The following is a 22,874-nucleotide window of genomic DNA, read 5'->3' as shown; positions in this document are numbered from 1 at the left end:
ACAGCGCGCCCGGCTGCAGCCAGGACTCCGGCCACGGGGGGCGGGGCGGGGGCGGGGCTGCGCCCCCTCCTCCTCCCGCTCCCCCTCGGGCTCCTCCCCTGCTCGGTTTACCAGCCACCGGACCGGGCTTCCCCGACCTTCGCGACCGCTGCAGGGACAGGGAATGAGAGAGCTACAAGCGCAGAGTCGGCAGCCCTGAGCCTAGCAGCAATCAACGCGCAGGAACGCCCCTGCGCAGAGCTCTCTGCACGTGTGCCGGTCGCCCAGTTACGGACGCACCAGCCTCGGAGCGCTGGCTCTAGACTGGGGACAAGGCAGTCTTCAGACTATGTTCCCCCTAGAACAGGGCACAGCACAACCCTTCCCAGACGAGAGCGACAGAGCCGGTCTCCCTGTTGCTGGGCACCCAGAGACCCGGGAGCAAAGCTCTCTGCAGGCCTGTGACTGGGAGATAGCGATCCTAAGCCCTGGAGAGGATTCCAGGGAGGTTTGCGCCGGAGTGAAAAGAAGCTAAGAAGGGGGGCGGGGGGCGGAGGTTATGAATCCCAGCAGCATTTCTTGAGCCAGGGAACCTGCAGTGAGAATTGGAAGACTGCAAAGAGAGGCTCGGCGACCCCAAAACTGGGCCCGGACAGCTGCCTGAGAGTTATAGTTGAACCTGTCCATTATCACCCCTCTCCTCAGTAAGGTCTAACTTGACCTTCTGCGACAGAGAAAGAAGGGTGCTTCTAGTCAGACCCCGGAATGATGAAGATGCGGAGAAGAACCGGACTGGGAGTTAGGGGGCCTCCCTCGCAACAGGGACTTGGCATGTAGCTTGACAGCCTGCCTTCTTCCTCTAGGCTGGCAATACCATGCAGCAGATCACCGTTCTCCTTGCTGCTCACGGGCGACCCCTTACGTTTCCAAAGAGAACTGACTACCTTTTCCATTCCCAGATCACATTACTGATACCTAATCCCTCTCGGTCGCCCTAATAATCAATATATCCAGCCGTTCTTCACACCCATGATGCCTCCATAGTACGTCCCTCTCCCTTTTCTCTGGTTTCAAGAGAAAAGAAACCTTTGCCCTTCACTTAGCAGCCTCACTCGAATCTTTCACATGCATTCTTTGTAGATTCCCCACAAGTTTGTGTGTGTGTGTGTGTGTGTGTGTGTGTGTGTGTGTGTGTGTGTGTGTGTGTGTGTGTGTTTCAATGTAGGGCCCTATCCTGAAGATTTCCTTTGTGGCTCTTTTAGCTGGGTATAATGCACACCTCACTCAGGAGGCAGAGGCAGGCAACTTTCTATAAGTTTGACGACAGCCTAATCTATATAGTGAGTCCCAGGACATTCAAAGTTACATAGTAAAGAGATTCCATCTCAAAAGCAAGGGTAGAGGCATTGATGAAGCTCCTCCTGGCCTCAAATTCATGATCCTCCTGCCCCAGTCTCTCTAACAAGGTGATGCACCATACTGGAATCATACTTTTTTGGATTCGTGATGGTTAATATAATACATATTGTCAACTTGACTGTATTTAGAATCGCCATGGTAACATGCCTCTGAAGCATTATAGAACGATGTTTGCAGGAAAGTTTGAGTGAGGAAAAGAAGACCCACCCTGAGCTGTGGATGAAGCTACCACCATGGGCGAGCCCTAAGTAAGAGAAAGCAAGCTGCGCAGGCATCCATCCCTGTGTTTTCTGACTGTGGAAACAACGTAGCCACCTCACACTCCAGCTGCCTGCTTTCCCTGCCATAAAAGTCTAGACCCTTTCTTTACTATGAGTCCAAAGAAAACTTTCCCTCCTTAAGTTGCTGTGCCAGGTGCTTTATCTTAGCAACAAGGAAGGAACTAAGGCAGCTTCTTTCTCTTGTTTCTTTTTCTTTTCCTTTTGTGCGTTGTATAAGTATGTAGAAGGGGCAGGTTTTTGAGAAAGTATATGAATTCAAGGATCTTTTTGCAAAGTCTTTGTAGTTAATGTGGTGTGAGAGTTGTGCAAAGATGGCAGTGGAAAAAGTCTTCTCTTGCTTCTCATGTTCCCATTTCTGCCACACCATTCTTATCCACCCCTCATTCCAACAAAACCTCATATTCCCCTCATTCGCTCCACAATGCTCATAGCCCCCATCTCCCCCACACCCATTGTCTTAGTCAGGGTTTCTATTCCTGCACAAATATCATAAGCAAGAAGCAAGTTGGGCAGGAAAGGTTTTATTCAGCTCACACTTCCACATTGCTGTTCATCACCAAAGGAAGTCAGGACTGGAACTCAAGCAGGTCAGGAAGCAGGAGCTGATGCAGAGGCCATGGAGGGATGTTACTTACCAGCTTGGTTAGCCTGCTTTCTTATAGAACGCAAGACCACCAGCCCAGGGACAGCACCACCCACAATGAGTCCTCCCACCCTTGATCACTAATTGAGAAAATGACTTACAGCTGGGTCTCATGGAGGCATTTCCTCAAGGAAGGCTCCTTTCTCTGTGATAACTCCAGCTTGTGTCAAGTTGACATACAAAACAAGACAGTCGACCCATCATACACCCCATTTCCCCACCCCCTCACATTCACTGATTTTCCTCACATGCCTCACATCCCTCCACTTCACTCATATTTCCTGTTTCCCCACATCCCTCGGTTTCCCTCATTTCCATCTCTCCCTTCATGGTTTCATAACTTGGCCACTTCTGTCAAAAGATAAACCCTATTTCTCTAGTCTTTGATTGACTGACTGGTTGGTTGGTTGATTGTTTGGTTGGTTGGTTGGTTGGTTGGTTGGTTGGTGGGTTGGTTGGTTGGATGGTTGGTTGGTTGGTTCGATTGGATTGATTTGGGGAGAGAGAGTCTTCCTATGCAACCCCAGCTGACCTGGAACCCACAGTGTTCCACCTTAACACAGTGTTCTGCCTACTGCCTGCTGGAGTTGATGACCACACTGCCATAGCAGCTCCCCACTCTTTGAGCAGAGGTAGCTTTGATACTTGCCCTCACAAGCAGAGTGTGTGACTTCAGAACAGACATGAAGAGACCTCCTCTTACCCTCAGAAAGCTCTGGCCTGAGACCACATGCCAGGAAACCAGGTCTAATCTAGGAGAAATGTTTTTGAGGACTTCTGAGAATTAGAAAAAAAATGGGTTCTATGCTATAGGACAATGAAACAATTGACAAGATGATTGCCCTTCATCTGAAAGGGATAAATTATATGAACTGAAGCTAAGGAGCTATCCAAGGAGAACACTAAAACCCTTCAAAGTACCTATTGGATGCTTCTAGCTGCATAGAATAATGAATTTTATTTCATGGAGGAAAAGAAATTTAGACTCTCTAAATTTAGGATTATAAAAAGAAAACAATTCGCATCCCAGTACCTTCAGACAGAAAAAAAAAAGTCCTTGTTAAATATATGTTTTAAATTATGTATGTGTACAGGTATTTTACATACCTATAGTCTGTATGCCATGTGTGTGCAATGCCTGTGGAGACCAGAAGAGGGCTCCAATCCCCTAAGTCCTTGAACTTAAGAAATGAACTTACTAAAATAAATATTAAAATGTTAGTGTTGGGAAAAGGAGAGAGGACTCAGCAGTTAAAAGCACTTGTTGCTCTTTCAGAAGAGCAGGGTTTGGCATGTAAAATAAATCTTAGTAAAATTCACAGGCAATCCACAGAGATGTTAAGAAACAAAAGCATTACCAGCTTAGACTGAAGAAATAGAGATTGTTCGAAGAACAATAGACCTCTGACCTCCAACTTGAATAAGGAAGGACCAGCTACAAGTAGTTTGTATTTGTAGGTAGTACAGAAAAATGAAAGTTTCACCAGAGCTTGGAGCTAAGAGCCATAGAGAAGGGTGAGTGTTAACCATCCCTGGGGCAAACCTAGGAATGTAGAAAGCAGCAACGTGGGCAAGGCTGGGGTGCCAGACAGTCACATGTGTCTCCTACTTGCTCTCTAAGTGGAAGTGTCGGCTGCTGGGATTCTGCCCGGGCTCCGCAATGACTACTGGGTAAGTAGTGGGCATGTAGCCTGCTCTTTCAAGTGGGAGGTTCAGAATGTGTTTCCCCTAAAAGGTCTCCTCACCTGCACACACCCTTAAGCAGCAGTTTCTTGGCCACTTTCCCAGCCGCAAGGTGCTGCCTGCTTCTACAATCACTGTAACTCCGTGTATAGTTATTTTATTGTAGCTGCAAGGAAACACCGTGACCAAAAGTGACTTGCGGAAATGACCGTTTATTTTGGCATATGGTTCCAGAGTGAGAGTCCATAATGGCGAGAGAGCCGTGGCAACAGACAGCAGGAGCAGGAAGCTGGCTGGCCAGTTTCAATTTTATAAGAACTGTGGTTTTCCTCACTGTGGAAAATTCCTCTTATGAATTTCCATCCGCAGGAAAAATGAGAGTGATGTGGAAGTGGAGGGGCCTAGAAACTGCCAAAGCCCGCCCTCTGTATCACACTTCCTCCAGCAAGGCTCCACCTGCTAAGGGTTGCATAACCCCGCAGAACAGCGCCACCAACTGGGAGGGGCGAGCATTCAAACACATGAACCTGGGGGGGAACAGTTCTTATTCTAACCACCATGCTTAGCTTGGTTTTTGATTGCGGTAGCTCTGTACTTCCAGATACAAATATGTTTCGAGTTAATGACTGTCATGTAATAAACCGTTCCATTTGCCCTCGATTCTGTGTCACCATTTCAGCTGGGCTCAGCAATGTCACCCCCGCTGTGGTTGCCATCTGAGAACATCACCGGAGCCAGGCAATTAAAAATCATCTTCCGCCATGTATGTGAGTGTCTGTTGCCTGTCAGCGGGCTGATGTGGAGGACTTCTGTGAGATAGTTCATCTCTATTCCGTGTGTTTTCTCATGCAAGGTTAGAGCAGTATTCCTCACATGGCCTCTGCAGACTGAGGCAGCCTTCTAAGGATCAAGACAGGTACTCTACAGTCTCTTGAACCCTGGACTCAGAATTTGAGCCGCAGCTAATAATATAGCTTAGCAGGTAGAGCTGTCCGCCAAGCCTACCACCTGAGTCGTATCCCTACAAACCACACAATGGAAGAAGAGAATCAACTCCCACGAGTTGTCCCCAGACTTCCACATACTCAGGCACACACAAAAATAAACAAAATAAAATAAACGTAATAACGAAATAAACCACACTGTGTCCATTTGACAACTTCTGAAGGGGCGGACACAGAGTCAGCCGAGACCATCCCTAACTCTGAAAGTGAGTACCAGATTCTACTCCTGCAGCGATAAAAGCAAAGCCAGAAATTTGTGCACAGATCTGAAATGAAGAACTGCTGTAGCCATCGTTTTCGATAGTCAAATATATGATCTACAACCCAACAATATATGCATACACCTTTACATGGAGCACATGTACGCAGTCATATATATATATATATATATATATATGTATATATATATATATATATATACACACACACACACACACACACACACACACACACAGTCAGACTGGACAAAACAGTCAATTCAAAGCTACATCCTTGAAGGAAAACAAAACAAAACAACAACAACAAAAAGAACAATAACAACAAAAATGCAAGAACTAAGAAAAACAGACCCCAAAAGAATGGTTTGCTAGGTAGAATCAAAGGTAACATGCTGGAGAAATAACTCAGGCAGTAACTTTTAAAGGACTCCATCACCAGTGTTGCAGTTTTCCTCAGAATCCAAAAAGCCCCACACCATCACTCAACTGTTGAGATTTGCTGACCCAGTTTGAACTAGTTCCCAGAATCCAGAAATAAAAGCCTCTGAGCTTACCTAATGCTGCCACCGGGTGGTGGACACGGCTTGACTTTCTCCGGCATTGTAAGCTACTGTACCACACACAGCAACCTGAGCTTTAACTTTATAAGAACTGTGGTTCTCACCACTTTTTAAGTGAGACTCAAAAGTATCCTGTCACTTATTCCTGGAGGGAATATGATTTGCTGAATTTTTTTTTTGAGGTTTGGGCTTGCTGTCTATTGTAGGGCAAAGTGTGGGTACCCCAAGACCTGGAGTCTACAGGGAGACCTGTGACCCTGCTCCCAAGTTATTTCTTATTGGTGAATAAAGATGCCAAGATCAAATAGCTGTGCAGAAAAGACATAGGTGGGGTCTAAGTTTTCTGGTCTTGGGGAGAACCACGAGGAGGAGAAGGTACAGGAGGAGGAAGGAGAAGCTGCCCTGAGTTAGGAGTAAAGAAAAAATGTGGCCCTGAGGGCTGGCCAGTTGGAGTCAAGAGCAGCCCAGAGGAAACATAGTAACAACTTGGGGTTATCCGTAGGAAAGTAAATGCTAACAGCATAGAGGGTAGAGATCCAGCTCCTGTGCTGTTAGGGCTTTTTATAAATACAAAGGTCATGTGTGTCTTTTATCTGGGAACTGAATGGTCAAAGGCGGGGCAGAAGTCCCAGGTAGGGATTAAATAATTTCTACAACAATTTTAATTTGGGGATTTGTAAGGTGAAATGTCTATAAGTTAATTCTGCTAGCACAAAAGGGGGAGTTAGAAAGAGGCTGCCTGGTGGGGCCTGGCTTCCCTTCTGTTTCCTAGGGCTCCCTGAACTGACTGTGACATAGGCCAAGTCTCTCTCAGAGGTCCAACTATTTGAAACAATATGAACTAGGAAGGTTTTGGTTGCAGCAGGGTCCCTGAGGATCCTCATCCAAGATCCAACAGTAGGTCCCTGGGTCCTCTAGATCTCGGAAGACTGTACTTTCTCTCCTTGGTGACCTGTTACCTCTGTATTTGCCACTTGTCTTGTTGCCATGACAACACATAGGCCAGTAGCAATTTAAGGGAAAGGGCATTTATCCAGGTTTATAGTTCCAGAGCATAAAATCAACCATGGCAGAGGGGAAAAAAAAATGGTGGCAGGAGGAAGCTGGTCACACTGCATGGGGGCAGGAAGCAGAGAGATGAATGTTGGTGCTCACCCCACTTTCTCCTTTTTACTCAGCCCAGGACCCCAGCCTAGGGGATAGTTCTGCCCACATTTGGGTTAGATCCACCACTAGCCTAATCTAGAAGCTCCCTCACAGGTCTGCTCAAGGGTTGTCCCTCAAGATAACCTAGGTCAAGTCAAGTTGACAATTTAAAGTACCACGACTTCACTATGGATGAAGGGAAGGTGGGAAATGGGACACAGTTGGTCCTGATCGCATTGTCTAACCAAGGCAAGGTCACTTCAAACAGCAAAGGCCATTAGGGACGTGCTTGAAGGCCCTGGAGACCAGAGTCAGTGGTGTACAGAAGAGGGCAGGGAAGCTAATGCTTGGACAGGCGACGGCACTGTCCTGTCCTTCTCCACGGGACTTCCCTTTTCTTCCCCAAGGCTAGCCCTGCCCCGGACTGCTATTGGAAGCGCCATCATGTGGTGATTGGCTGACATGAACCACCAGCTCACTCACCTTGTCCAGTCATGCAGTGGGAAGCACTGTGGGGAAAATCACTCACGGGAGCTCGAGCCTACCTCACTTCACCTATATCTGAAGCAGAACCACTTGACATTAAGCAACAGTGGCTTCCCTGAGTGGCATGGACAGAGCACAAACTCCGTCTGTGCAGAGTCCCGTCCCCTCAGAATCCAACCCCGCCCCATATCTTGCCCCTTTAGATAACAGCCCCCTCAGATCTCAGCCCTCTTAGATTCCAGATCTCAGTCCCCTTAGATCTCAACCCCCTTAGATTCCAGCCCCCTCAGATTCTAGCCCCTCACAACCCAGCCCCCACCTCCAGATCTCTGCTCCCTCAGATACCAGCCTCTTTAGATCCAAGCCCCTCAGATCTCAGTCCTAGAACCTAAATCGATCCACTTATCCTGTCCTCGGTTTTCTCGTCTATAAACAGTGATGAGGAGAGTAAATTTCTCATAATCCTTTTCAAGACGATCACATGATGTAATCCACCTGAGGTGCTCAGAGAGCTGCCCACAATCATGACTCAGCAGTTTACCACACTGCGAAGAGAGAGGACGGACAGACTGGGCTCTAGTCTGGGCTCTGCGTGTACTGCTTCTCCCACCTTCTCAGGTCATTTCACCTCTCTGGTTATCAGTGCCTGCCCCACAGGGTGTCTGAGAGAATTAAAGCCGGATGTGGGAGGCCTGTGGCAGAGTACTTGCTAATGTTAGTCATTCAGAAACATAGCCAAGTGTGACAATGTGGAGGAGAACACACACCTGGGAGTGCAAAGGCACCCTCTCCAGTGAGGCAGGTCCCTGTGACGAATAAGCTCACTTCATCCTACAAAAGCCACCTGAAATAAAGCCAACATAGCCACCATATATAGTCTTTTCAGAAACTGCTGGACTAAATACTTTTTTAAGAATTTCAGAATTTATATTTATTTATGAGAAGAGGCTCATAATTCTCAGAAGTAGCTACATCAACAGGCCTTATTAGACGGCTGGGAAAATGCTAGTTACAAAAAGATACTATATATCAGAAAAGACCCAGTCTGTCAAAAAGACATAAGCCAGACCTGGTGCATACCTATAAACCTAGCACTTGGGGGGCAGGAGCAGGCAGACTCCATGAGTTCAAGACTAGCCTGATCTACATGACAAGTTCTAGGCCAGCCTGGGATACACAGTGAAATCCTGTCTAAAAACAAAAACCAAAAAAACTAAGACATAAAAACCTTAAGTGTGAACACACACACACACACACACACACACACACACACACACGGCACACACGCTAGCTCACACCTTCAAAATACATAAGTCAAGCTGGATGTGACCAGGTGAGGGCAGAAAGATCCAGCCAGCCTGAGTAACATGAGATCATGCTTGAACCTTCGCCACTAAATAGCTTGAAAACGAGGAAGACAGTATACTCCAGTTCTTGCCAGCCAGCTGATCTCTTGCGATTTTGCAATGTACCCAATAAACTAAAAAAAAATAATCTCCAGAGTCTCATGAAATATTTAATTTGACTACAACTGATCATTCTTTGGATATATGAGGGAGCCTTTTTGGTGTGGGCACAGCAGCGTTCTGCTGAGTTGTGTCAGTGCAAGTGAGCTGAGAGGTCAGAGGGCACATAGTAAGAGAGGGCTCAACTCCAGTGGCAAAGAGCAGCACTCGTTCTAAGACAAAGTTCGCAAGTTGCAGTTCTCAAGAATGGTAGACAGCACTGTAAAGAAAAACTTTAATGCTCTTGGGAGAAGAAATGTCAGAAGATAACACGTGGGTATGGCTGGGAAGAGGGTGAATCAGGACACTCCACAGTCTTTCAACACAGGGAGTACCTCAGATCCCACTGACAGGAAACACGGAGACGATAAATCCAAGGACGAGTGCATCAGGTACACGCCAAAGTTCACCTGTGATGGAAGCAACAGTCCCAAGACAAGCCACGTTATTTTAAAAGTTAAAGTCATTTGTAACATGTGCTTCAGAAGGCAGAGGCATGTGATGTGTTTGTGTGTGCCCAGGTGCACATGCAGACAGAAGCCAGAGGACACCCTGGCTGCAGTTCCTCAGATGCTGCCCACCTTGTTTATTGAGACACAGTCTCTCGTGGTCTGATGCTCACTGGGTAGGGCAGGCTGGCTGGATCTGCCCTTCCCAGTTGTGAGATTACAAACGTGTGTCACAGTGTCCAGTTCTTTTATGCATGAGAGAGAGAGAGAGAGAGACAGAGACAGAGACAGAGACAGAGAGACAGAGACAGAGACAGAGAGAGACAGAGAGACAGAGAGACAGAGAGGGAGAGGGAGAGGGAGAGCTCTGAGGATCAAACTACGACTCTTGAGATTGCAAGGCATGCACTTTGCAGACTGCACCATCTCCTCAGCCTGTTTATCTATTATTTATTTGAGACGGGACTTCATTGTAATTCAGGGTGACTTTGAATTCTCTGTGTAACCATGGATGCCCTTGATCTCTTTGGAGGAGTATCATACCCTGCTTCAAGAGTACTTCAATGCAGCCTAACTGGAATTCTTCACAAAGGCCTAACAGAAAATGCAGAGCTAAAAATAAATGCTTCTAATGAATCATTTATGTGTAATATATATTGAATACTATATATTAAGTGCTCAGATTTTATAATCGAGTATCTACAACAGCAGCATAGAGTCATTTTAACCCCCTGAGGAGATGAACCCCTGGGTTTAGTATCATGAACTTTACTGAGCCCTCTCAGCAGATCATCTATCCACAGAGTTAACTTACTTTGTTAAAAGATCTCTGGGGTGAAGAAAATAGAGATCGAGCTAGTGGAATTCTTTTTTTTTTTTTTTTCGTGAGGTTGTAGGGGATGGGAACCAGACCTCGGCACATGCTAGGTGAGCAAAACACTCTACCACTGAGCCACACTGCCCAGCCCTGCTATGTTTATATTCCTTCTATCTTCAATAAGATCTGAAAGCATTAAAATAATTAAAATAAAACAATGACCAACACTGGATGAAATACTGGAAAATAATAGAGAACCCCAAGGCAAGCTTGGGACGTTGGTGAAAGGCAGCATTGGCTTTGGGAAGTGTAACGGCTTCTCCACAGATGAAAACTACTCGACACTCATAACAGTGCAGTTATGTGCATATAGCATACAGAGATGAAAACGAGGTGCCGTGTTGGGCACACGGACCTACACGTACCCACCTTTCTCCCCCGGCTCTCAGAAAGCTTCTGGAAGACATCCTGGTTCCGCTGGCCAGTTTTCTGGTCGATACAAATCATCTGGCACCTGTGACAAGGCCCCAGAACCTGGCAGGGAGAGGGGACATGTGATGAGGCCATGATGCTTTGTGTGGGGGAGTCACAGACATGCGGCCAACCCCTAACCACAGAAGTGACCCCTCTTTGCAGCACTTCCTGGGAATGGCCTGTGTGGAGTTGCTGGCTGAAAGGCTACTACTACATGAGGGCTGTGGAGAAACAGAAAGGTGTGGAAGACCATCTTAATAGTTCCTAGAGACGGAGAAGCCACCACTGAGCCAGGCACGGGGCCCTGTGAGCTTTGAGCACCAATTATACACATAGAAATTTAACCTAAAAGGAACTAGAAGCATTAACACAGATTCATGAGCAGGGATCTGTCCTCGTATTGATTGCTGAGAATATGGAAAACTTATATCTTAGAGATCGCATGGTATTCAAGATAACACATCTATGTGGATCTTACCTCAAGGATTCAAATTAACCTACACGGAGCTGGGGATGGGGGTCAGAGGGCTAAGTGCTTGCCAGAAATTCATGAAGCCCTGAGTTCCATCCCTAACACTGCATAGAACAGGCGTGGTGATACACGCCAATAATACCAGCATTCGGGAGGTGGAGGCAGAAGGATCAGAAACTCAAGTTCATCTTCAGTTACACGGCAAATCTGAGGCTAGCATGAGCTTCATAAGACTCTGTTTTTAAAAAAAAAAATTACAAAGGCCTTTAAATAAAATATAAGAAAAATATACTTTAAGCAAAGCGTGGGGAAATACTTGTATTTTGTAATTGAAGCAGAAAGCAAATGATACATGTATTTTACATGTGTCTACAGATACACATGCCTGCATACCCACACAGCAATACCTAAGCCAACAATCAGCGACTTGACATAAGCTATGTGTACGAGAGAACTTCAGCAGCCGTTAGTCATGTGTCCTTATCACTTGTATAACACAAGAGGAAAAACATAAATATTAACAGAACTTTAACACATCAGCGGTGATAAGATTGCTCTTTTTGCTACATACATAAGATGTAAAATGTGTTGCCCAGGCTGGCTTTGACTGAATGAACTCAAGTGATCCTCCTGCCTCAGCCTCCTGAGCAGCTGGGACCACCGGGTCAGCTACCAGGTTTCCCCATGGCCACATGTGCCTCTCATTTGTGGGTATTGTTCCCTGAAATTTCAAGCACTCACTAATGTAGCTGGGCCTTGGCCTGTTCTATCATGGGTACTCTAGCTGGCGGGCGTCCATCTAGTCGGAAATAATGTCTAGGCCCTGAGAGTGGCAGAGAGGAGTGTGGAAAGACCAGCAGGTGCTCACTGTAGCGCTCGGCTAAGACGGACTGCCCTATCCAGTTGGATTTGTCCAGAAGTCCAGACACTACTTGAGGGGTGCCAAGCCTAGACCTCCACATCTCCACACTCAGGTAGAAGCTCTAACTTCTGGAGATGAAGGTCCTGAGACCAAGAGCCAGTATGCAGAAGCCTCTTAGCTTCTCCTGGGAAAGTGTCTCTTAGGGCACAGAGGGATGGATGCCAGGGGGAGCAGCAGCCTCCAGACCCAGGCCCTGACCAACTTCTCTTCACAGACAGACACTTTGGGCCAAAATCTGGTCATTTTGTTGAAAAGATCCTCAGAAAACAGCAACTTGGATGGCAGCAAGGCCATTTTCCAGATATTTATGCACAGACACACTGATATACATAGCTTCTTTTTTTTTCTTTTCTTTTTTTTTTTTTTTTTTTTTTGTTCTTTTTTTTTTCGGAGCTGGGGACCGAACCCAGGGCCTTGCACTTCCTAGGCAAGCGCTCTACCACTGAGCTAAATCCCCAACCCCTACATAGCTTCTTTTTAAGCTCGCTCTCTCTCCTTCCCTCCTTCCCTCCCTCCCCCTCCCCCCCCCCACTTTTTTTCTGAAACAGGGTTTCTCTGTGCAGTTCTGGCTGTCCTGGAACTCACTCTGTAGACCAGGTTGTCCTTGAACTCAGAGATCTTCCTGTCCTTGCCTCCTGAGTACTGGGATTAAAGGCATGATCCAAAAATCTATCTTTCTCTCCTTCTTTCTTTTGCAGGGGGAGAGGTAAACAACAGGCTTTCTCTATGTAGCCCTGAAACTCAATAAGTAGACCAGGCTGGCCTTGAACTCACAGCCTCTGCCTCCCGAGAGTTGGGATTAAAAGGTAAGTGCCACCAAACCCAGCATTAAGCCTTTTTTCATATCTTTAAAAAAATTATTTACTGTCATAAATTCTTGTTGAAAATGAGTCATGCAGACATAGGAAGAATTAAAAGGGAAAACTCAGCAGTCATGGTCTCTCCTGCGGTAGATCAACTTGACAGGATCCAGGCTCACCTAGGAGACTCACCTCTGAACCCATCTATGAGGGAGTTTCTAGATTAGCTAGTTGGTGTGGGATGACCCACCCTAAATGCGGTCACTGCCATTCCATGGGCTGGGGTTGCAGACTGATAAAAAGGAAAATGGCAGCTGAGGGCCAACATCCACCGCTCCCCACTTCCTGACTGTGGACTCAGTGTGATTAGTTGCCTCACTCCTTCTGTCCAGTCTTCGGTGCCATGATGGACTGTTAGGGGTCCAAAGAGCACTAATAGCCTGACTTTAATTTTTTTCCACACACTAGGAATGTTGCCTAAAGAAAACAAAGCATTCTAAGATGTCTCACGGAAAGGTTCTTTGCCGCTGTTGTCAGATGGGTTTCTGACAGTGTTCCTGGCATAGTTTAGTTTTCCCTCCCTCTTTCTTCCTTCCTCCCTCAGGCCCTCCCTCTATCTCTCCAAATATCTCACAAGGTAGATTTAGAGCCTACCTTGGCGCCCAGCAGGTTGCATTAGAACAGATGCTTTTAAAACAGCAGAGATTCAGTGACAGAGTAAGAACAGACGAGGAGGTCAGCTTACAGGAAAACAACAGGAGAGTTGCTGCCAGAACCAGGCTTACAGGAGAGAAAAGAAAGTGGTTTTCAAAATGATAGCTGCCCAGATAAGATCTCACAGAGTTCAAGAATAAGAAAGATCATCAGGCCCTTTGTGGTACCCCCACCCCAGATCCGAGACCCACTGATAGCAATTTAGATAACTGTTACTGCTCTCGGGGATGATAGACTGGTGTTCCATTTAAGCACAGAACCTGGGCACAAGGTCACAAGACAGGCAGGTCACACCTCTGCAAGGTTACCCCCACCCCTACAATTACCAGGATCAGTTCATGTCTAGTATAGAACATTGTCCAGCAGTGAGCCGTCCATACAGCCCCCAGCTCGTCCTTATCTTTCCTGTCCACCTCCTCCAACAATCACTTACTGGGAACTGGCTCAGCCAGGATGCTCTAGGTCTCTGAGGCATGCTAGGAAAAAGGAGACACGGTCTACACCCTGTGTGGTCTGCGCGGCTAATGCAGGCAGTGTGCCAAGTAGAATTGTACTGTTGGGCAGCTTCTAAGAAGGCGACCTCTGAGTCAAGGTCCAGTAGCAGCGTGGTAAGTAGCAGGGACAGCAGGGCAAAGGCCTGAGGCAGGAGACTGGCTTGTCCCTGGATGGAGGAAGGGCAGACTGAGAGGCAGAGAGATCATAAAGCTCAGGGCAGACCTCGTGAGTTTGTCGGTCATGTAAGGAATAGAGATTTAGATTAGAGCTTCCCTTCTACTTATTGAGTGTTTAAGACTAAGGCTTGGGGACAGTGAATGGATGACGATGGACCTGCCTCTAACTATAATCTCTTCCATAGATGCCATTAAGGACGGAAGCCAGAAAGGGAGGAGGAACGAGAAGGAGGAAGGATGAGGAAGGAGAGGAGAAAGTAGATGAAGGAGGTAGGAGAAGGAAGATGGATAAAAGAGGGAGGGGTGGCAGTAGCAATGGTCATAGGCCTTAGGCTGTCACTAGGCTCCTGGGTCTCCCCCTAGGAGCTCTGCTGCACTGGAAGGTCCAGCATCATTAGGAGGACGTGCTTCCGTACACACAAGTGTTCACAGAAAACAGACTGAAGCCCAAACATGATCCATAGAGGACGGTAAGTAGAGAGGGGGGCACCTGCCACTGTCTAGTTCTGGAGCTGAGAACAACAGTCACTGGCAGCCTTTGAGGAAAGCCAACCACTCCTAAAACTTACCTGGAAATGCAAGGAGCCAATCGAAATCTCATCCCACTGCTCTTCTTCAAAAGCCCTGGCTCCCTTGGTAATAATATTGGCACGGAAGCGGGAGATGAGATCTTTCACAGAGAATGATTCCTCCTTTCCACGTTCGTCACTATTTAGACGGACCAAGAAGGGTGAGTGGAGGGAGGTGGCACATGCCCACACGGTTGCAACAATCCTACACACTTTGCACTCCGTGCCTGTCTGTACCAATTCTCCTCAGGCCTGAGGCCTGGATGCTCAGAACAAACGTCTCTCACGACACACCCATCTGTTAGACACAGCCAGGGCCCCTCCCTAGGATATGGGTCCACCTCCTAGGAGAAGCATACAGGAGGCAAAGGGTACTTAAGTCGTAGATGAAGAAGCCAGATGAGCAGAATGAAGAGAACTAGACTATAGAAAATACCAGTTCTAGAGCATGGGACAGGACACAGACAGGACAAGAGCTGTCAGCAGGCTGAACTATAAAGACCTGCTTTGCACAGAGACTGTACTCTCTCATGCAGAACACAACAGAAAGTATAAATAGAGTAAATAAAATTATAACCATAGAGGATAAGATTCTTCTGTTGTTTAATGAGAGAGGATCTCCCTATGTTACCTGGGGTTGGCCTTAAATACACAATCCCCCTGCCTCAGCACCCCACGTGTATGATTACATCTATGCATCCCTAGGCCTGGTTTATACAATTCCTGTTTGAAAGTTTTGCTTACTTCTACAAAATGACCTTCTGTGTTTCCACACACCCCAGTTCGTTCAGAGGAATACTCTACAAACAGCTCTTAAAACTTCCCCCAACACAGGAGCACACACTCCGTTAAATCAAAGAATGAGTGAAACTATTTACAGTGAAAGAAATCTAACTGAGGGTTGGCCCGGATGAGGTGTAAGTGGGGTGCGATCCCTCCTTGATCTGTTTGCACACACACCTGTAAAACTTCACTGTGCTGGGCTTAGGGCTTTTTGCATTTTGCGTAGTTTGAACAAATTCTAGAATTTCTAGCTTGGTACCTGAGGAAAGGGAAGGAGACATTCACTGATCATGGTAAAATATGTTCTGGGGACAGAGCTGAAGTCCGGTGGGTTGGTATAGGAAGGTTAAGGGTTATGAAATCCCTTCTAAATGACAGTGATCGTACACGAGCCAGGGACTGAGATCCAAGCCCAGCTTCACCACATTCACTCTCAAAGCTGTCACGAGTTCCTTTGTGTTTTGTAAAAAGAAAGGCTTCTTGTCTGAAAACTATTGTTACCGTGCAAATGGCGGAGCCCACCAATCTGTATCTAGAACGTTGAGAAACACCAAGCCCTGGCTGAGTTTCTTGCCTGTGACAATGTTGGGGCTGGCCAGCCTTGCTCTAAACCAGCTGGTGGGAAACACCCCCTGCTGGTAGGAGCCGGGGCTACCACCAAGCCTGTCTTCTCTGATCGTCCACATTACAAAGCCAGAAAATGTCAGGTTCATTATCCCTTGCTCTGGGTGTCTGAAAGAAAGACCCTTGATACTGAGAAAACTCAGAACACCAGAAACCTCAAAGCTGGGCCACGATTCTGCACCTGAGGAAGACAAATTGCTCCTCGGCCAGGGAACCCTAGTGTGTTCTCTCAGAAGACTAGAAACTCCAACAGCCAGTCTTGAGGGAAAGTCAAGGAGAGTCCCACAGCTTCCTTTCAGCTGTGTGTGCAGCTGCTCAAGGTGTGAACATGTATGCAGAAGTCTACAGGGCACATGAAAAAAAAAGTGTCTGGGATCATGTACCCACCTCTCAAGCCTGAGGAGGAAGAATTAGGAGCCTGTGCCCATCATGGCCCTGATGGGACAGCTGATGACTTTCCCTAATTAATTCCCTAGTTACCAAATTGGAGTTTTCTCTAAGGAAAAATGAGGAGTGGGTGTGGTCAGAATTTCCTAGAGTTGAGATGGTATCCTAACAGCATCTGTACCCTCAGGTAGGTAAGGGGCAGTGAGCATCCAGGGACACTGGCTGTGTCTGAACATGTATCTGACAAACAAAACCTGCCTGTAATCACACTCAAAACGTTTTTGTAAGCACTCCTTATGAGAAGTAGGGCAGGAATCCTAAGAGACGGGAGACAGTAGGAGAGGGGGCAATGAAATTAGGTCAAGCCGGTGACAAATTAAAACAAGGTGTAGAAATAGAATAATTAAAACCATTGCCGGGGGTCCTCCATGTTTCATGAGAGGGTCAAGAGAGAGCAGGGAGCACACTATAGTCTTGACCTTAAACATCTTCAGGGGCCCATGGTGGAGGCTGGATCCCCATCCTTTACTAGCAATGGTAAAACTTTAAGAGGTGGCTCTACTGGGAGGAGTGTGAGTCACTGGGGATACGTCTTCAAAGGGACCTGTGGGTGTCCCCAGCTCTTCTCCATTCTCTCACCCTGTACTCCTGCCAAACGGGCTCAAAGCAACAGAGTCCCCAATCATGACTGATGCATTCTCTTTACAAGTTGATTGCCCCAAATATTTGCTACAGCAATGGTAGGCAGATTGATATAGGAAGTAATACAGCAACAGTAGGCGGATTGACACAGGAAGTAAATGAGAACACTGGGAGTGATTAACAGGAACTGAGGGAGGGGCTCACATGGTAAACTACGGCACACACGTGAGGAACAGCATCAGTCCCCAGCACTCAAAGCCTTGCTTGGCGGCACCCACTTGTAATCCTACTATTGGAGAGGTGGAGTTGGGAAGATCCCTGAGGCTTGACAGTCAGGGGTCTAGCCTGACCTATGAGCTCTAGGTTCAGTAAGAGATCCTGTCTCAAAAACAAGGTGGAAAGTGGTTGAAAAAAAGCCTAATACTGAGCTGTAGCCTCCACACCCACTTGTATACGTAAATACCTTCATACCTATATGCATGCATGTGCACGAGTGCTCACATGCACATACACACAAGGAAGGAAGGAAGGAAGGAAGGAAGGAAGGAAGGAAGGAAGGAAGGAAGGAAGGAAGGAAGGCAAACAAGAATTGGCCCTAAGCGTTCACTGATGTCACTGGATCTCATTTCTCACTGTAACTGCAGGGTCTGGACTCACTACCTTCCAGGTCTTTCCTTTCCAGGTGGGTACCAGCCCCCCCCCCCAGGGGCAAATAATTCTCCTTGTTCCCTGGCCTCAGGGAAAGGGTCTAACCTGGCGTTTAGCTGCTGCTGAAGCTCCAGAACACTTGATGTGTTCACCAACAGATACTGAGCCTCATTCACCAGGGACAGGGCAACAGCAGTGCCGGGAGGATGACCTGAAGAGGAAACACAGACAGAAGGATTGCTTTCTGGGAAATGCTGGCCATTCTCAGTTTCAAGCCCTGCGGTTTCTAAAGGCAGATGCCTTCCACACGGGGAAAATGTCAACAACAGAAAAGCAAGAGTGTTCTAAGCATGGCTCAAACCTCTCCAAAGGCAGAAAGAAGAAGAAAAACAAGGTCCTAGCATACTCTGTATCAAATAATCCAGCGAAGAAAATAATAAAATACTGATGTGAATTTATTCTCACAAATATTGTTTCTGCAGCAAGGCCTCATTACACAGCCAGGCTGGTCCCAGGTTCCCGATCCTCCTGCCTCTACTTCCGCAGGTTATGGCCGTGTCTCACCACACTCAGCCTCAGAGACAATGCTTGGAAGCAAAACGACAGGGCTAGAGCAAGCCCTGCCTGCCCTGGACAAGATGGAGGGGCTCACGATGTGTGCAGGCTTACTTAGGGCTTCCATCAGTTATTTTCATGAATACATACATGTGTGTATGTGCACGTGTGCATGTGTATTTGAATGAATTCATATGGGTGTCTGCCTGCATGTCTGTGGAGGCCAGAAGACTTGGATCACCTGAGACTAGAGTGACTGGGTTGTGAGCCATGACGAGTGCGCTGGAAATTGAACTTGTGTCTTCTGGAAGAGTAGCCAGTGACTCTCACCACTGAGCCATCTCTATAGCCCCACAAAGACCTTCTAGATCTAACCAGAGAGAACAAGACAAACAGGCAGGCAGGCAGGCAGGCAGGCAGACTTTGGCAATAAACAGAAGAGGATACTCCAGCAGCCAGTGGTCTTACAAGTGGTACTTATGCAGAAGTAAACAGAAGATTCAAAGCTATTGAAAAGGGGAAAAAACTATTGAAAGAACTTGTGGTGCGTCTAAGCTGGTGATAAAGGGTTGGCTAGGTCAGAACCTGTGGAGCATCTTCAAGCAGAGACAGTGGTCTCCAGAGAATGTGATCCCACTCTATCTATGCTCTTTGGTCTGCCTAATAAGGGAGGTACCATCTCATGCTGGACAAAGGGCCTTCTTCCCTGTCACAGAGGAGAGGCCACAGGGCTCCCAATGCACATTGCCCTGGGGGCTGACCACCTCCAGCATAGCAAACAAAAGTCCCATTCAAACCCTGGAGCCAGGAATGGGGAAATAAAAGTCTCCATGGCCAGGGCAAAAGATCCTCCCACAGGTCAGGTGACAGCCAGTCCTTCTCGGGCCTGGGAACTGCACGACCTAATTAAGCTGTCAACTGGCAGACATGAAAGGCAATTGATGTTAGATCCTGTGATCTGGTCACAGACTTCAGAAGTCTGAATGACAGTGTGCTAACCAAGATCCCCTCTTCCTGCTTGTCATGCATTCGTGAGATTTCCCAGAAGTGAGCGGTGCTGAGCATTCCCAGGTCTATCTGCAAATGACAGACTCTCAAATGTGGGAAAGCCCAGCTAGAGTTCCGAGGCTCGCCCTTTATGTTCAGTAGTTATTAAATTATAGCTATATTATATACTATAGAAGCTATAGTATAGATTAGTGTTGTTTAGATTGACTAGACATTGCTAAAGTCATAAGAAATTAGTCCAAGGGAAATTTCCTAACGCAGATGGTCTAAGCAAACTTCATAGTCTTCTTAAATGTTTTAATTTATATTGTTTTTAGTTTTATAGAAATGTCAGAGGGTAGCCAGAAAGAGAGTTGTATGCATAAAACAACTCTGACAAGATTCTCTGAAGGAGAAAGAAAGGAAAGGAAAAGGAAAGGATTAAAATGCCAGGCATGGTGGCACACCTGTCATCTCAGAACCTGGGGGACAGAGGGACAGAGGCAGGCAAAGATCTGAGTTCAAGGCTAGCCTGATCTACAGAGCTAGCTCTAGGACAGCCAGGGCTACACAGAACCTGAAAACACAGAAACAAAACAAAACAAAAGACATATACACAGGCTGGGGAAATGGCTCGGTAGGTAAACTGGTGGCCAGGCGGGCAGGAAAGCAGAAGCTCAGATTGTCGGGATGTACGGAACACTAGATGCCATACTGGGCATTGGTAATTCCTGCACACCTAAGGTGAGATGGGAGACAGACCAGGAGAATCCCTGGGATGTAGGGATAACCTCTTGTGTGCTTTATGGAAGCATCACGTGTCAATCAAAATCTGATGGCCAATAAACTGAGGCAAAATTAGAAGGTGGGACATCTGGCAGAAATAGTGAGGTGGAAAGGTTCCCCACCTGGACTCAGAGGCATTATATGATAGGACTCTGGGTCGTTATTCGAGAACTAGGGCTCGGGTGGAAAAGCCTGTGTTTACACTAAGAACTTGAGGCCCATCTAGTCTAGTGTATGCAGCAGTGAGCCAGAAATTCTGCCTCAAGCAAGGCACACATGCATGCATGCATGCATACATACTACACATACACATACCATACACATACATACACCATACACACATATCATACACACACATACCATATACAAGTCATCCACACCATACCATACATAACATACACACAAACATACACACATTGTACACACATTATAAAGACATATATACGCTACATATATACACACAGAGACATTAGCTCACAGACTCACATGCATTTCAATGAAAACTCATGAAATTTAAATTGCTATAGCACCAAGATGACTATCACAGCGCTGAAATAGCTATGGACAAGTCAGAAAGAATCCTGGACATGTTTTAGCTCAAAATAACGTCAGAGACATTGTGCTGCGGGGCTGCAGAGATGGCTTAAGAGCACTAGCTGTTCTTCCAGAGGACCCAGGTCCACTTCCCGACACTCATACAGTGGCTGACAGCTGTCTAATTCCAGCTCCAGAGGATTTGATCTCCACATCTGGACCTAAGGGCTCTGCATTCCCGAGGTGCACAGACATAGATGCAAGCAAAACGCCTGTGCACATAACATAAAAAGAAAGTGCTCTGCAGATACTATCTTTTGCCACTATTTAAACTCCTTTGAAACTTTAGGTAAAAATGTAAAATTACTCTGGGGAATAATAAAACTTAATTTCCCTCCTAAAATCTCCAACCACAAGACTGGTGTAATGCCAGCTGGACCCAGGAAGTTTTGCTCTGGAATGGTATCCTGGAAGCGAGCCCACCACATTCTGTCCGATTCCATTTGTATGTCACAGGCCTGGTCTCTCCCCTGTGCCACCACCGATGCTGCGTCCAGGGGTCAGCTGTGGTTCTATGTCCCCATGTTTCTTACTATGAGGCAGCCGTTCCCCAACCCTCAAGGGAGGTCACGGAGCTCCCAGCTTAGAACTTTGCAGTGTGTCCTACAGTCACAAGACGAAGTCAGGAGCCAGTTGCCCTCCGAATCCACCTTCTGGGCTGGGTGTGACACGCATCGTAACCTAACACGCCATCCCAGTGCACTACCTTGTTTAGGCGTCTTCTTTGCATTTCGCTGGAAGTGTGGACTTTGCTTGATTAAATGGCATGGACGGCCACAAAACTTGGACAGCCATCTTGAAACATTTTCTCCACAATCGTAAGTATTTACCCTGGCCAATAAATAAATAAATAAATAAATAAATAAATAAATAAATAAAGTAAGTAAGTAAGTAAGTAAGTAAGTAAGTAAGTGAATTTTTATACAGCAACTCTTTGAACAATTATTCAAATATCGAATAAGCAAATTAAAATAAGATAACACAAAATAAAATGGTGCCAAGTCCCCACTACCAGGCAGCCTGAAGCAGACAGAGAGTTCCAGAGATCTCTCCCAAATACAAAAATAAAATCTGAAATGCAGGGCCCATGGGAGGCTTTCAGGGCCAATCTAAAGCTTTACACACCCTCCTGAAAGATCTTCTTGGTATCAATTACTGACACTGGGAGTACATACATCAGACTTCTGTTGTTGTTTTGTTTTGTCTTTTTAAAAGATGGATGGATGGATGGATGGATGGATGATGGATGGATGGATGATGGATGGATGGATGATGGATGGATGGATGATGGATGGATGGATGGATGGATGATGGATGGATGGATGATGGATGGATGGATGGATGGATGGATGGATGGATGGATGATGGATGGATGGATGGATGGATGGATGGATGATGGATGGATGGATGGATGATGGATGGATGGATGGATGGATGATGGATGGATGGATGGATGGATTGGATGGATGGATGGATGATGGATGGATGGATTGAATGTATGAGTGTTCTATCTATATATACATATGCATGCCAGAAAAGGGCATCAGATCCCAGGATAGATGGTTGTAAGCCACAATGTGGTTGCTGGGAACTGAACTCAAGGCCTCTGGAAGAGCAGGCTGAGCCATCTCTCCAGCCCTCGTGCCCTGTCGTTTACAACGGTTCTGATGGAATGTTTTCTCTCAGAGTCAGATCACATGAGCTGATGTGTTTCCTTCACAAAAATTAATGCTGTGACTATGAGGTGATGATGTGTAGGTAAATCTGTTGATCTGGTGTTTTAAAACCGTAGACTCTGGGGCTGGGGAAGTAGCTCAGTTGTTCAGAGCAACTGTTCTCCTAGAGGACCTGACTTCAGTGTTTAGAGCTCACATGGTGGCTCACCACTGTCCATAGCTCCAGTTCAGGGATGGGGGATGGTGGTGGGAGTGATGCCTCTCCTGACTTCTGACGTCACCAGGGAAACACAATGTGTACATACACACATGGAAGCTAAACACTCAGACACAGGAAAATAAAATAAAACTCGAAAGTACTCTAGAATCTTCTTAAATGT

At 46.6% G+C, this 22,874-nt stretch overlaps 1 protein-coding gene across 4 annotated transcripts in view; it reads right to left on the bottom strand.

The window, feature by feature from the left end:
* Positions 1 to 9,145: 9,145 nt before the first annotated feature.
* Positions 9,146 to 22,874, bottom strand: part of Mocos (molybdenum cofactor sulfurase) — a 45,630-nt gene continuing 31,901 nt past the window's right edge. For 2 of the 4 annotated variants that reach the window (XM_087593034.1, XM_087593036.1), the window contains exons 11-13: positions 21,525 to 21,649; positions 10,620 to 10,724; positions 9,146 to 9,334 (exon numbers count right to left, since the gene is read on the bottom strand). In XM_087593034.1, the coding sequence (XP_087449160.1) occupies positions 10,636 to 10,724; positions 21,525 to 21,649 (214 nt within the window). In that variant the 3' untranslated portion in view covers positions 9,146 to 9,334; positions 10,620 to 10,635. 4 annotated transcript variants of the gene reach the window in all.

The sequence above is a fragment of the Rattus norvegicus genome, chromosome 18 (genome assembly GCF_021556685.1).
Source record: "Rattus norvegicus strain SHRSP/BbbUtx chromosome 18, alternate assembly SHRSP_T2T, whole genome shotgun sequence".
In the NCBI taxonomy this organism is placed as follows: Eukaryota; Metazoa; Chordata; class Mammalia; order Rodentia; family Muridae; genus Rattus; species Rattus norvegicus.
This window is presented reverse-complemented; position numbering and strand designations above follow the sequence as displayed.